At 48.4% G+C, this 14,816-nt stretch overlaps 1 protein-coding gene across 6 annotated transcripts in view; it reads left to right on the plus strand.

The window, feature by feature from the left end:
* The window catches only part of PIP5K1C (phosphatidylinositol-4-phosphate 5-kinase type 1 gamma), a 50,373-nt gene extending 35,600 nt beyond the window's left edge, over nt 1-14,773 (plus strand). Inside the window, exons 8-19 of one of the 6 annotated variants that reach the window (XM_062596620.1) lie at nt 164-369; nt 1,854-1,937; nt 2,465-2,513; nt 3,527-3,611; nt 3,992-4,153; nt 4,313-4,342; nt 5,157-5,298; nt 5,593-5,625; nt 8,210-8,314; nt 8,597-8,729; nt 12,907-12,990; nt 13,389-14,773. In XM_062596620.1, the coding sequence (XP_062452604.1) occupies nt 164-369; nt 1,854-1,937; nt 2,465-2,513; nt 3,527-3,611; nt 3,992-4,153; nt 4,313-4,342; nt 5,157-5,298; nt 5,593-5,625; nt 8,210-8,314; nt 8,597-8,729; nt 12,907-12,990; nt 13,389-13,391 (1,116 nt within the window). In that variant the 3' untranslated portion in view covers nt 13,392-14,773. Of the gene's footprint in view, nt 1-163; nt 370-1,853; nt 1,938-2,464; nt 2,514-3,526; nt 3,612-3,991; nt 4,154-4,312; nt 4,343-5,114; nt 5,299-5,592; nt 5,626-8,209; nt 8,315-8,596; nt 8,730-12,906; nt 12,991-13,388 lie in introns of all 6 variants that reach the window. The other 5 variants (XM_062596621.1, XM_062596619.1, XM_062596623.1 and 2 more) reach the window with 5 other exon arrangements.
* Nucleotides 14,774-14,816: the final 43 nt, after the last annotated feature.

A 14,816-nucleotide genomic window follows, 5' to 3' on the forward strand; every position in this document is an offset into this window, starting at 1 on the left:
AATGACTGTTTGATTGGAATTGCTCCAGCTTTGGCTAGGAAGCTGTTTGCATGAATGTTGAGGAGCTGTTTCAGGCTTTGGGGTCTGTACAGCATTTGAAATCACTTGGGAGCAACTGCTGGCCTGACTTGTCTTTGTTCTTAAATTCAATACTAACCTGTAGGTGTTGGAAAGTTTTAAAATCATGGACTACAGCCTCCTGCTTGGAGTTCATAACATAGACCAGCAAGAACGGGAACGACAGTCTGAGGGAGCCCACAGCACATCGGATGAGAAGCGTCCTGTGGGGCAGAAGGCACTTTACTCCACGGCCATGGAGTCCATCCAGGGTGGGGCTGCCCGGGGGGAGTCCATAGACACAGATGACACGTAGGTGAAAATCTGCTTCTCTTGAACTGCTGGGAGGGGTGGAAGTAGAGGTTGAAGTACTAGATCCCTAATTGTGGCTAACGTGAACTGTTGGCGTGGGCATCTTTTGGGGAGGTTATGGAAAGCTGCTGCCAGTAAAGCAGTGTGCTGAGGCAGTGTGTTGTGAAAGTGGGAAGCTGAGGTGGGAAGTGGACTCCAGCCTTGCAGTGATTTTTGCCTAGAATTCTTTAGCCTAGGCCATAGGTTGTTGGCTCCTGTTACAGCCTCTAAAACACCATCTGTGCTCAGGGGAGGAGAAACTAGCTCAATTCTAGCTCAGATCCAAGTATTGGAGTGGAAGTAGGGATCAACCTGTCCCTCGGAGCTTGGTGTTCATTTTTGGTCACTTCATCTTTGGAATACTTGAAACCCTCCCAGTGCAGTTAGCAAATGGCCTTTGCTCAGCAGAGAGGTGACTGCCGGAGTAACTGGTGGAGCAGCACATCGGAGGGCTGCTTGCTGGCCGGCCTGCGCTGCGGCTCTTGAGCTGCATGCAGATGGCTCTTGTGACCGTCTCTCTGGCTCCGTGGACTTGCTAATAAACGGTGCAGTTTGCTGTGTTTGCCGCTAGCAGCCATGCTGTCTGAAACCAGCTGCTCCAGTTTCAACAGAGGATCAGTCATGCTGGAGGCAGGAAATACTTTGGTGTTTCCATTTTTTCAAGTAGCATCCTTAATTGCAGGGGCCTGCCTGCGTGCTCCTGATCTACACTGGTACTAGTGGTGCTGCAGCTTTGACAGGATTGTGGATTAAGCCAGGAGGACTCGAAACACCCTCGTCCTTAAAGATTTGCTGCCCTAACAGGCAGGCAGCACACGCTGACTTGATAAATAATCTGGTCCCAGGAATAAAATAGGATCTTATGATCCAGGAATCTCAGATACCCAGCGTACAGAAGACACTGCTAATGGCTGCATAATGCCTGGTGCATGGAGCAGTTTTTACATGTGATAGGAGCTAACACTCAGCTGGTGGGTGCCTGAATGAGGAGGGTTGTTCCTCAGATATCATCTTTATAAACTGCCCTGGGACACATCCCCACCAGCTGTCACAATATAGTTTATGGTGCTTCTCCTGAGAGACTGATTTCAGCCTCAAGTGTGCAGTCATGTCCTGTAGCCAAGAAAATCCGTGCGATGCTTTCTGCTCCGGGTAGGGCTATTGCCGTGCAACACATGTTCTTGTCCTGTTGTTTTGTGGTTGGCGATACAGGCAGGCAGTGGCTGCAGGGACACCTTGCGCGAGATGTTCTGGGTCAGTAGGGGACTTGCCATGGTTTCACACAAAGGGACCTTGCAGGTTTTGTGTTGTGCCTGACCACCACATCACTGAGCGCTCTTTTGGTGTTGCTGCCTGCCTCCCAGCTGAAGGTGAAGCATAGATCTCGGGGTATTACAGCCCTTCTTTTCAAGGCTTTGCTCACTGGGGTTTTGTCTTACCTGCAGAATGGGAGGAATCCCAGCAGTGAATGGCAAAGGAGAGCGTCTCCTGCTACACGTAGGAATAATAGATATCCTTCAGTCATACAGGTAAGGCAGCTTTGCAGTCATCTGTCCTCTAAATGTCTTAACATCTATTTTAATACTGGATGAAAGCAGGAAGATTTTCCTCTCCTGAAGAGTTTGATAATGAGTAGGCAGGCTGCCTGAAGCAGTCTGACCAATGCATGTCAGGGGCTGTGAATTTTTTTCTCGTCCTTAGAACAGCTGGTGGCACAGAGTCATTTTTCTAAGGTATAATGAGTTGCTCATAAAGAAGCTCCCTGTGTCTGTACCTAGGACGGGTAGCATTTCCCCAGGAATAGAAGATGGTATTTCTGCCCCTCTTCTAGCCCAGCTCCTCCCTGCCTGTCGTGTTCCCAGGCAGTCCTGAGCTGACTGCAGAGATGCCAGTGTGCACAGCTGACCTTTCTTGGCTGGAGGAAAGCTGTGCTCCAGAAGGAGGAGGAATCACTAGCAACTCTGCCACCTCTCCTGTGCAGGGTGTGAAAAGTGGCTTAGATATAGAGTACAGACCTGAATCCAACTCTTTCTCTCTGCTTCTCCTCTGAAATTAGGTTCATCAAGAAGCTGGAACATACCTGGAAGGCCCTTGTCCATGATGGGGTGAGTGCCTGTACAGAGGCAAGAATTGTCCCGGCCTCAGTGGGGTTACCTGCCTTGGTTTCTTTTATACTAGTTGGTGCCAATTATGTCACTATTTATAGTGCCTGAACTGGTACAGTTGAAGTTGATGAAAGGAATAGTTCTTGCCTCTTATGCCTGCACAGCAGTGTAGTACCACTTATTCCGAATCAGGTTTTCTTGCTCACTCCACCTCCTCACATGTTTAGCTGTCATGCTACCAGCTTTCCTCCCCTGCTCCCATCTGTCATTTCCCTCCTCCCCATGACACCAGGAGCTGTATGCACAAGGCGTGTGCGTTCTTGTGTGTGTTGAGGAGCCCTGTCTTTGCTCTCTTTGGTGATTGACTGCATTTCCACTTCAGTGAGTTATTTGTTAGTGAATCCCTTTCAGTATTCCTCTGCTGTCTTGTCTCCTGCAGCAGCCAGATATATGTTTACAAAAGAGCAACTTCAGATATGGAAACTATTATTCAGAAATGCATAGACTAGCTTCTTTTAAATAGTAAGGCAAGGGAAATGTGTCAATGCCAACTCATAGTAGCACAGTGAAACATCAAAAACAGACAGCCTGTTTTAGAATTTTAAACCGAAAGCTCAGAACATTTGAAATGTTTGGAGACCCTTGGCTGAATTTTGGTGTCCATGTCAAATGCAAATGTAGCCAGGTACGCTTTGAATGTCAGCCAGCAAAACCAGAAGAAATTTGACAGATGTAATCAGACCAATATTCCAAAACTCTGGGAAGCCTGTAAAGAAATAAAATCACCAAAATCCATTATAGAATTATAGTGAGAATGTAATCAAATGCAATCAAATCAAAAGCAATGCTTCAGGTTTATATATAGCATTAATCAGATCATTTCAGTTAAGCCTTTCCATTTTAAGGGTCTATCAGTACTATATGTTGCTATAAAGGTTATATTGGCTGTTACAGAAATTCCCTGTCTTGGAGGGGTGACTTTTAAATGAAACAATTGCTTCTTGCCTTTGTAGGACACAGTGTCAGTACACAGACCCAGCTTTTATGCAGAGAGATTCTTCAAATTCATGACCAACACGGTGTTTCGAAAGAATTCCTGTAAGTGTACATAGTCCAAGAGCGGTTGTCCTTGCGACGGGGGAGAGGCAGAGCCTTATCGCCATCTTGCTGCTTCAGTCTGGGTGGAAAGTATCTGGGCTGGAGTCTGAGCAGGCTTTTCCACTGTAGCATAAAGAAAAGTTGGGGAACTGCAAAGCGCTAGGGTTGTCACAGCTTTCCTTGGCCTGCTCAGATTCTGGCCCAGGAGCTCTCCGTGCAGCCTGACAGCAGGGAGATCAGTCTCCAAAAGATGAAGCCTGCAGAGCACAGGCATGTGTTGGAAGGCAGAGGCCTCTCCCTACAAAGGAGACAGTGCCTTTGGTGTGAAGGTAGTTGGTAGTGGTGGTAACTTCCGTGTCTCGTTTACACTTCTCATCTAGCTCTAAAATCATCTCCCTCAAAGAAAGGGCGTAGTGCCTTGCTAGCTGTCAAGACATCTGGTCCAACGGCTGCATTTTCGGCTAGCCAGCTTCCCTCAGAAAAGGACGAAACCCAGTATGATCTTCGTGCTGCCAGGAGTTACCCCACACTTGATGATGAAGGTAATGATCTCGTTTGGTGGCTGATGATTTTGTGGTTGCCCTTTCTCTCCTAGCAGTTCCTTAGCGTCCTCCCCTGTTCTCGTTCAGTTCCCCACCATGCACCAAACATATCATCTTTGATGGATAGTTCTTCATTCCATGTCTTGCTGTGCTTTGCAGGTGCTAAACTTAACCAGGGCAGGGGAGAAGGTAAGAGTATATTGTTTTGTCACAGCACTGGCAGATAGTTGTTTAGGGATGGGACATCTCTGCACTGAAGAAAACTAAATCCCTTTTTTGCAGCACTATATGTATGATTCTGCAGTAAAAATGGTTGCTTGCCTCACTGCTGCAAGGCAGCCTCTGCCAACTGGCACCAATATTTGTAGTCCAGATACAATCAGAAAGGCGGTTCATTGAGTTTTTTACCCTTAGAGAAAGGAGAGTGGGAGCTACAGGACACTAACATTAACATTTGGGTAGTTTTAACGGGGCAAGATTTTGTCTTTGTAAAAAGACAAATGGATCTGCTTCTTTGCTGCTTTGTCATCACTTCCATCTGCACTGGATTTACAGAGGAGTGGTGAAAGGCAAAGTCGCTCTACATGTACAAAATAGTGAGCACTCAATTCATCTCTTAATTCACTTGGATATTTATCTTTAGCAATCCAAGTTTTTAATCCAGCTTTGATTAACAGTAAGATGTTTCCATTGACCTTATGCTTCCGGTAGCATCTTTAAACTGCTACCCAAGAGTAGGATGCTATCTATTGGGCAGGAAGTGGTGCTTACTGGCTCTCTCTGGAAGAAACCTACATTGGCCTAACCTGCCTTGGGACAAACTGTTGCAGTCATGAACCCAGCTAAACTTCCTGTGTGTTCATAGCTTTAAGTGGCCAGTACCAGTATGGGTGTGCAGCTGATGGCAGAGTGGCCTGGCACAGTACTGATGTAGATAAGGTGTTGGTGTTTGACTGTTCAGTTTTTCCTTCCTACATCTCTCCCTGCCCTCTACCTGGGCCAGCAGGCAGGCCAGACCTGCTACCTTGCACGCCACCTTCCTTTGAAGAAGCTACCACAGCCTCCATAGCCACAACGCTGTCTTCAACTTCTCTCTCCGTTCCTGAGCGATCCCCCTCAGAGACCTCTGAGCAGCCCAGATACAGGTGAGGACAGCACCCGTGTCCTGCTCCCACTAGAGTCAAGCAGTTGTCATTCATCTTCATGCTGCACATCTCTGCAGGCTGCCCTATGCTCTGGAATGCTAATGACCAATTTTAATTAAATCTCTCCTGGGAGCAAGCAGACACAGCTTTGATGGGATTAATTATTGCTGGGAGAAGTGTCAGCTGTTAAGTAGAACATCTCCCTCATGGAGTGTAGTGTTAGATTTTGGGGCAGTATAGGGTTTCTGTCTTAAATCCGTCCTCAAACTGTGCTGTTCTGGTTTCTTTACGCAGGAGGCGCACACACTCCTCGGGGCAGGATGGCAGGTGAGAAAAGTCACATCTCTTCTTACATTGCTGCACAGAGACCTTATGTTTGTCCCTGTGCAAAGGACAAGGTAGGCTTGAAAGGCTGAGTGTGAACCTCTGCAGTTCCAAGACTGGGGTGGTCCTCTATAGCATGATGAACTTCTTCCTGCAATTGATTGATCCCATTTCTTATACAGAATTTTCCTCACAAGCAGATCTCCAAGTGCTTTGCAAGGAATTTACTCCTGTTATTTGGTGGGAAAGGGGAAAGGCCTGAGTGAGTTGTCCAAATTCACCCAGGCAACCTCACCAGAATCAAGGGACTGAGTCCCTTATGTCCCTCTCTGGGTAAACAAGCCTTAAAAGCAGGCTGCAGTTCATCTCCTGTGCATCTGTCTGCCATCTAGGTGCACTGGAGATGAATATAGGAAAGGGCTCTAACTTCGAGAGGTACTGAACACTTGCCATCTCCAGGGAAATAGTTTGGAGGCTGCATGTGTTTCTAGTGTCTTTAGAAACTCAGATACTTTTCTTTATTCCCCTCTCCTGCAGTAATAGGTGGTTTGGAGCCAAGGGCAGTGTGTGACAAAAATTCCCCTACAGCATAGACGTGTCTGGATTTAGAGGTGCATATCATATAATTACCATGCATATTTTTGCACCAGTAGAACTGACTCCATTACCTGTGTGTCAGAAGAATCTGAATGAGGACCCTGCATTTCTTTTGCTCATTTTTGCCCTGGCTTCCTGGGACATCTTGTAAGTGTTGTAGATCCAGATTTTGAAATGCCCTCCAGAGACACTCTTGTGGGGTATGCCATAGCCAGAGGAGCTGCTGGACAGGCTCACATCCTCTTTCTGCAATCAGTGTCTGGTGCTTTAGAGGAGTGGAAGTTTGCATCATCTCAGAAACATCTCATTGTAGTTTTTAATGATTGGTTGAGCTTGAGACCAGATACATGGATCAAAAAATTCCTTTCCATGGTATGTGTTAATGAGAACACCTCTGAATGGTAAGTGTTACTGAGTCTTGTTAAGTCCTTGCCACTGGAGGGCAAAGACCTACTTGCTGAAGATTTGTAGCACCTGTTGAAGTGGCTGGGACCCATGAAGTATTTCACCTCCTGCAGAATCCATTGTCTGAAAGTGCTGAAGAATAGAGTCTTAAGCTCAGGCACCTGTGACAGGACCTGCCAGGCAAAAAGCAGTGACTTCATCCAAATCACTCCCTGCTCCCTTTGTACACATCACTATCGGATGCAACTGCTCATCTGAAAATAGGCCAGGTGAATCGTGTCCTAGAAGTACTTGTCCCTGGACAGTACAGGGAGCTCAGTGATTTCTTCAGGGGCAGATATCTCCATCACAGACTAGCCACAGTTACAGCCCCCTTGTAGATGTGGCCTTTGTTACTTTTGATTGTTTTTTTTCCTGTGTCTTCATTTCTGATGCTGGTGTTTGTGTATGTTATTTCTAGGGGAGCAGTGACCTGTGTGTTTGTAAAGCACTCCGTGATCCCTTGGTGAAAGCCAATGCAAGAACAAAGTTATTAATGCACGAGTCTTGGGGAATTTACATTCCTGAGCTGAAATGAAAAAGCCCTTATCCAATTTTCTCAAGCCTGGAATGTGTCACACCTCTGAATTATTCTAATCTGCTGGAGAATTCCCTCCAGGTTTCTAAAATCCACCACCGCAAGAAGTAGCAAGAGCTCTGGTGGTGGCACGGACCCAGCCATGGCGAGCTGAACAGGAGTGCCGCCTGCTGGCTCCAGCTCCCAGCCTCCCTGCAGCGCTTCCCAGGGCCCTGCTCCCAGCTGAGCACCAGCCAGGGACCAAGCAGAGCACCCTGGTACTGCTTATAAGCCCACAGCTCCTTTCCTCAGAGTGTGCCCTTGGCTTGGCAAACACCAGCTCCTTCTTCCCATGAGGACTCTAAAACCAGCCCCACTAACATAAGCAATTACTTTAATAGCATGAGATATTAAATTGAAGGCAGTGCTACAAATGGCTTCAGAGCATGCAGAAAAATCTGATGTTATCCCTGGAGCATGCCTGAACAGCTTGAGGCACTAGGAGCTTTGGAAGAGGTCGGAGGCTTTGGCCCTTGTGTTGTTGCTAGATAACACCAGGCTAACTCTGGACACAGGTTTTCCCCAGAGACCAATTCTCCTTTTTTCTCCTGTATCCAATTTGACATTACTCGTCTTTTCTGCAGTGTTGGCAACCTAATGCTTTTCTTTTTGTCCTCTTCTCCTACCACTGTGGTTTCAAGTACTGCAGTTTGAAGCGCTTGGCCCTTTTGTCTGGGAATTTTGGTTATCTGAAATCTCAATCCTGTGAAGTCCTGACTGCTCCCTCTGAGCTGAAATCAATGGCTCGGTCTCTACCCTGAGCTCAGTGCTGCGAGCGGCTGGCCACAGGCTGCCAGGTGTGGAGGCAGACCTGCTCCCGTGGGAGACAGCTCACTCCCATGGCCAGTTGCAGTGTGAGAGGCTGACTCAGGGCTGATTTACGCTGACCTAAAATTGAGAACTGTGCATGAGTAGAGGCGGCATAGTGCCAAACTAAGCATTTGGGCCTGCGTGTCTTTGGCTTTCCAGGTCACATGAGGAGGTGCGGGTTGAAGAAGAGCTTCAGCAGATCAGCGTAGAGCTGGAACCCAAGTGTGATGTAGAGATCATAGCTCCTGAAGACGATGACAAAGAGTGAGTATTTGAGGGTTTGACAGCCTTGCAGAGCCTTGCCCAGTGTCATTAAATCTATGGGATTTGTGCTGGAAGCTAGTTTTTTAGGTTGCCAACTTTCCTGAAGAGATAGGTGCTCCTTTAGATAGTTCAGTGAGACACTGTTGAGCTTTCCTGCTTCTGGCCTGACCTGATCTGATCTTTCTGGATGTGAAAATGGAGCATCTGTGTAGTAAATCAGTCTTTCTTGCTCCTCTTTTTTTGATCATAGTGACTAGACTCTGTCATTTCTTCCCCCTCCAGAGAGGCAGCTTCTTCAGCCTGTGCCATTGTAACGTCCACAGCTACAGTAGAGGTGGAGACGGCCAGCCAGGCCTCCGAACCAGCCAGCCAGGCCTCGGATGAAGATGATGTGCCAGTCACAGACATATACTTTGTAAGATACCTTCTCTGCCTGGCTCTGGAGGGGTGTGACATGAATGGTTGGTCAGAATTCAGGCAGTCGAGTGAGAGGCAGTGGCCTGCCCTGTGCCATCCTTCTGTCGAGCACCTCGAGATATTAATGCTGGACAGGTTTTTGAATCCAGAGAACTGGATTAACCCTTGAAGAACTCAAAACAGCATGCCATGGGGCCCAAACAGGTGATGCTGCTACTGTAGACTGTAGATGTGCTACTCTAGTTATAAGCACAAGCACTGACAGGCCAGCATGTTCACTCCTGAGATAAGACACGGCGAATCTCCTTTCTCAGCCAGAGTGCCTTGCTGCTTTCCTGTGTGCAGGTGTGCTGCGGTGGAGCCAGAACAGAGGTGGTTGCAATGGGGCTGATGGCAGGCTCTGGTGAACTTTGGCTTTTCCTTTCCCTGCAGGCAGATGCATTAGATGGTGCAGTGGAAATCTAGTACTGAAACAGGGAGTAAGTGAGGTGGTTTTGGTTGGCAGCAGAGTGCTGTGAAGCCTGTATTCCTCAGTTAGCTCCCACAATGTCTGAGCAACTTCTGCAGACTGGAGAGGAGTTCAGCAATATGTGCCTGTCCCCTGGACTACCAGAGTAGTGCAAGGCTGAGGGTCTGTCCTGTGGCAGCTCTCCCCCATGTCCTGGCACTGGAACCTTCTCATTAAGAGGTGGTTGGCTGCTCCCTACTCGAACACATTGCTGTCAGATATATGGCAGTACAGAAGAGCTGAACCTTGTGATAAGCTCCTTCAGGCTAACCTAAAAACAGCAACATTTGGCTTTCCCTGTGCTTGCGTGACTGCTGCAGAACTGCTCACTCGTTGCCGAGTCATTTAGAGGCTCATGGGAGCTGCAGAAGGAATCAGCTCCATTTTAAGAGCTTGTCTGTTTGGGTTTTTATGCATGCTGTTCAAAATGCAAACAGATCCCTCTAATACTGGCTGCTCTTTCTTTGCCTGTGGATGGCAGCTGTGTGCAAGCTGCCTGCAGATACTGCCTGCTCCACTGGCAAGTGTCTTCTAGCAAGGGTCAGCTCCTCTTCTTCCCTGTCCCTGGGCATATGGATTCCTCCTAACTTTCTAGGGGCTGGTTGTTTTCCTGGAGGAAGCTGTCTGTGTACAGTGTGTGTTCATAGAGAGCATGACTGACTGTTCCTTAGCATTTCATACTTCATCTGAGCCCTTAAGTTTTGCATTAAATGTGTGTCGTGTGCTGTGGAGTGTTTCCCTCACTGCTGGAATGGAGGGAAAAGCTGATTTGCGTTCCCATAGGCACTCTCTTTGGAAAATCACTTGGAACTGCAGCTCAAATGAGGCTGCACATGAGAGCAGTGGGGCTTGGACCACAGCTGCTCTATAGGAGTATTCTGGGAACAATGATCAGTAAAGGGAGGCTGTGTGCAGAGAAGGATTTTGCAAGTCCCAGGAGACTATGGTCTTACCTTTGGAAATCTGCTTCAGAAAGGAAAGCACTTTATCCTCCTGTTCACCCACAGGAGAATAAAGGTGCAGAGACTGTGGCGGGGCTGCTCTTCCCATGCACGGCTTTCCTGCCCGCTGATCCATTCAGGCCTGGAGTTGCCCAACCCGTTGTTTTGCTTTCTCTTTCATCCTCTTATACATCATCCTTTTCTCCTGTGTTTCCTTTCTCACCTCACTTGCCCTCGGGCCATCCAGTTCACAGATGGGAGGTACTGGATTTACTCTCCCCGCCAGCGCAGACTCCGAACCACCTCGCTTTCCTCTGGGACTGTAAGTGAACATGCTAGCACGTAGGGGAGCAGAGCTGCAGCTTTGAAACACTGGGGCTAGCAGCTCCATTTCCCTTGGATGTCATGGCTCTGTATTGTGTGGCCACTAGAAACCAGCCCAGTAAAAACAAGAAGCAGAGGAAAAAATACGTAAGTGGATCTCAATGTAGGATCTTGCAGAAATGAGGACTCTGCCCCACTTTTCTTCAGGCTAGTGACACAGTTCCTGGCATTAGATGGGCTATAGCATCATCTAGCCCTTGAACAAACTTGCTGGCACCAGAGCTGGTGAGAAAGTCAGAGGCATCTGTATGTTTATAGGTAAATGTTAGGCTTAGCTCCTTTGGCCTAGGAAGCCAGATTGGCTTCCAGAGAGACGTGTAAGATGTTTTGATGCAGATAAAAGGTCACATTTGTAGCTGGAATTTTAGGTCTCTGGTTGGTCTTTTTTTTTTTTTTTTTTTTTTTTTTTTTTTTTTTTCCTGCTGTCTGGGACACTGATCAGCTTTTAAAGCCAAAGGAGTTGAGATGCACTGCTGGGGTTAGGGAAGGTTTCTGCTCCCCAGCCCAAGCCAGTATGATACTTCTGCTCCCTCCTCACTGCGGGTTTTCTGTGAGCCACAAGGATTTTCCTTTGCCTTCTGAAAGATGCAGGGAGGAAGTTCAGCATTTAGGAGTTAAATTCAGAGCTCAGACCGTTTTGGGTTATGATACTTCTCCTCACAGTTTTGAGGAGAGCTGATACCTTCCTCAGTGGGTAATGACAGCGTTCTCAGGGCCTCAGCACAAGTATTGTGCTATGTGGTCTTCTGCATCTTTGCCTGTCTGCAACCAGGCTGGGGAGTAGTGAAGAGGCCATCAGGTGGGGAGGGTGCATGGGGAAGCAAGGACAAAGCTCATAACGTGCTCCTCAGCTTGGCTGATGGCATGGGGAAAGTGCTGTATTTATGTAGGCAAACAGGCAGCTTCTCCTTGCAGCTCCTCCTGCCCTTGTCTGCTGCGTTTGGCTGCCCCAGCACCAGAAGGATTATTATCCAAGTACTGGTTGCTCATTTAGCTCTGCACTGAGTTTGCAGCTCTTATTCTGCCTGCATCTAGGCCCCTAAAAGCCCCTGAAAGAAGCTGGCTGGAGCACGGGGTTCAGTCAGAGTGGATGGAAAACGGGGTGCAAGACAGGCTGTGTGCAGTGTTGAGCGATCCTTCATCTCTAGCAGAGCCCTAGAAGAAGCTTCGGGCAAGAGTTTCTTTTCCTTCCTTTTTTCCAATGTTCTCCGCTAACGCAGCTACGTTGTTATTGGGGTTCAGCATGTGGAGCCCAGTGCTTCAAAGCTCCTCTGGCTTCTTGTAGTTTCTTGTACGTCTTAGAGCGTTACTGTTGGTTCCTGGGCCAGGAACCCTCCCAGGCTTCTTCCAAGTATCCTGCTCCATTTCTTTCCTTTGCAAGCCTGAGCTCAGTCAAAGTGGAGAGTTTCTTCCCTCCTTCAGATCTTGATGCACCTCTAGAGCTGACAAAACCATTTCACAGTGGAAGTGAATCCCCCTGGGGAACACCAGAAATGGACCTAGGAAGATTCCCTTGAATCTGCCTGGATTTCTGTGTTGAGTCAGAAACAGAAATGTGTTTTGTCACACTTGCCGAGCGCTGGGGTAGATGGCTCCCTAGATGCACATCCTCATTCCCCTCCTTCTCTCTAAGATCCAGTTTTGTTTTGCCTCCTTTGTTGTACCTGTTCCCATCTTGCCACTGTCTACAAAAGTCTCATCACTAACTGGTTCCTCTCTGTGACCACCATCCACCATGATCTAACTAGCCCATCTGCTGCCTTGCTTGGTCTGCAGGGAAGGGGGAAGGCACAGCAAACCAGATTCCACCCTAAAAACCCTCATGGACACCCAAGGGATGCCAGCTTATAACATGTAAGAGGCTCAGGAAACAGGGGTTTGGTAGCTGGGACAGAGGACTGGCCAACAGGAGCTGAGCCCTCTGTCACTGCCCTTAGGTAAGTCACTTCTCACATCTGTCTTGGTTTCTCTAAAGTGAGGGTGATGCTGTGGCAGTGAGCTGAGGTTTCTCTGGCACCTCAAAAGCACTGCAATCTGTCCCTGGTAGGTGCAAGGGGGTGGATGTGCCATTCCCGCTGTAGCTGGAGCAGTGTCCATTGTCAGAGCTGTTGGCAGGCTGCCCCAGCTGGTGGGGAGCAGGTACGTCCTGAGGATGAGGAAGGCTCCTCGCTGAGACCTGGCACTGAGCTCAGTTCTCTCCCTCCAGGTGGACAGCTGTTCTTACTGTATTGTTTCCTATTCTTTTATTTTTCTCCTTTTATTTTCTCCTCTTCTCTCCTTTGCTCCCTGCTCTGCTGCTGCTCTCCTTGCATTCTCCCCGCCATCTCTGGCCACTCTGGCAGCCGACAGACGAGAGGAGTTGGGTTTACTCCCCGCTCCACTATAGCGCTCAGCTCCACTCTGTCTCCGATGAGGAGAGCGATACAGTAAGTGTACGAGAAACATATGCCGGGTGCCCGGTGGGTCAAGTTCGGAGCTTGTGCTCCTTCTGCAAGGTCAGCTTGCAGGAGAGAGCTGTTACGGCCTCTGCAGCATGGGGCTCTTGCATGGCTGTGGCAGAGTTCTGCATCTCAGACTGACTCAGTGGCAGCAGGCGAGAGACTAGTTTAGCTCAACAGTGCTTCTGGCTCATTCTGAATCATTTAGCGCAATGAAAGCTTGGGGATCTGAAGTGCTCTGGTCATGTTGTCATCACTGGAGGGTGCAGAACAAGCAGGCTTCTCTCTTCATGTTCGTTTTGATTCTGGGGATTTGGCTGGGCTCAGATTTAAGTGAACACAGAATGGGTGCTCAGGTGTTGACTCTCTTCTCTTGCCTCTTGCAGTAATCTCTATGCAGACACAGAAGCCCCAGAGAGCAGCGATTCCCTCTGCAGGTCGATGTGTTCCCTTTTCGTTGATGCAGCCGTTCCAGTGGGATGGGGAGGAGCTTGCTGACACCAGTATTGCTGCACTGCAGGATCCCAGGCACTGCATTTCAGAACGGAGCAAAACTCTAACCGTATATTTCTACTTATCCCAGATGTGGGCAGCAAAGAAACCGCCGCTCACCTGCAGCTCCCAACGGAGACATCCAGCTGGGTGTAGAGAATCCTGGGTAGTAACACAGTGTTTTCCAAATGTGCACTACCGTAGCTACCTATCCATGTGTGATACTGTGAACCTTTTTAATTTTTTAATCATGTATTTATTTCTTTTATCTTTGCACAGAGACAGCACAAATGTGCTTTTTTAAACATTTAGTTTACTGCACTTTTTTTTTTTTTTTTTGGTTGTCATATATTTGTGCATCAGAAAGGGTGTGAGACCTCACTGGAGAATTGGTAGGAGCACGTTGCTGGGGAGGGCAGGGACTGGAGTGGCTTCATTTGAGGCAGCAGTGTGGTCTAACCAACTGTTGGAGTCAGGAGGTTTAAGGCTGTCCAAACTCTGCCACGATTTTGCCGAGTGACCTAAGGCAAGTCACTTAACCGCTCTGTGCCTCGGTTTCCCCTGTGCTAATGGGTGTACAGTACCCACTTCCGTTAAAGCACTTAAACCCTGGGATGAAAGGTGCTATGTAAATGCAATGTATTAAAGGCCATTGAATAGAATTGCTCCCATGTTACAGTAGTCCAAAGTAGCCATGCCAATTTACTTGGATTCAAAAATTGCTAGTGACTTTTCTTGATCTGTAACACTGTGTGGGGGAAGCAAATGATTCCTGGCTATAGTGACGTGGTCACCTCGGCCCTCCTCTGGACATCGCGATGGGTTCTGCCTTCACCATGCGCTGCACTGCTCTGTGTCACCCTGTCCCTTTGTGCTCGGAGTCCACGTTTGTCTTACCAGCTGCTGCACAGACGTTTGCTCCAGGCTGCTGCCTGGTGACAGGCATGGACAGATGAGAACTGTGCATCCCATGGACCAGCCTCGCTGGAGTAAGAGTTCCCAAGTCTGCCCAGCCCCAGGTGGGGTTTGCCTGGACACTGCATCCTACTGGAACCACTTCGCACCACGCATGTTCATGGGTGTATCCGATTGCCAAGTAATCGGGGGTCACAGAACATTGGGTTCACGTGTGTCCTCCATACCTCAGGGTAGTCAGGGAGACGCATGCACGTCCACACACTGGAGGCAGTAACAGAAGCCTGGCTCTGGCGCCTCATTGCACCAGGCAGTATTGTGTTCACAGACTCTCTCTGTTGGACAAAAAGCTGGGAGACTCTGATGCTGCCTGTTGATAATTGCTGCTTTGGATGTCTGAGATGTGG

Source organism: Rhea pennata, chromosome 27 (assembly GCF_028389875.1).
Source record: "Rhea pennata isolate bPtePen1 chromosome 27, bPtePen1.pri, whole genome shotgun sequence".
NCBI classification, from domain to species: domain Eukaryota; kingdom Metazoa; phylum Chordata; class Aves; order Rheiformes; family Rheidae; genus Rhea; species Rhea pennata.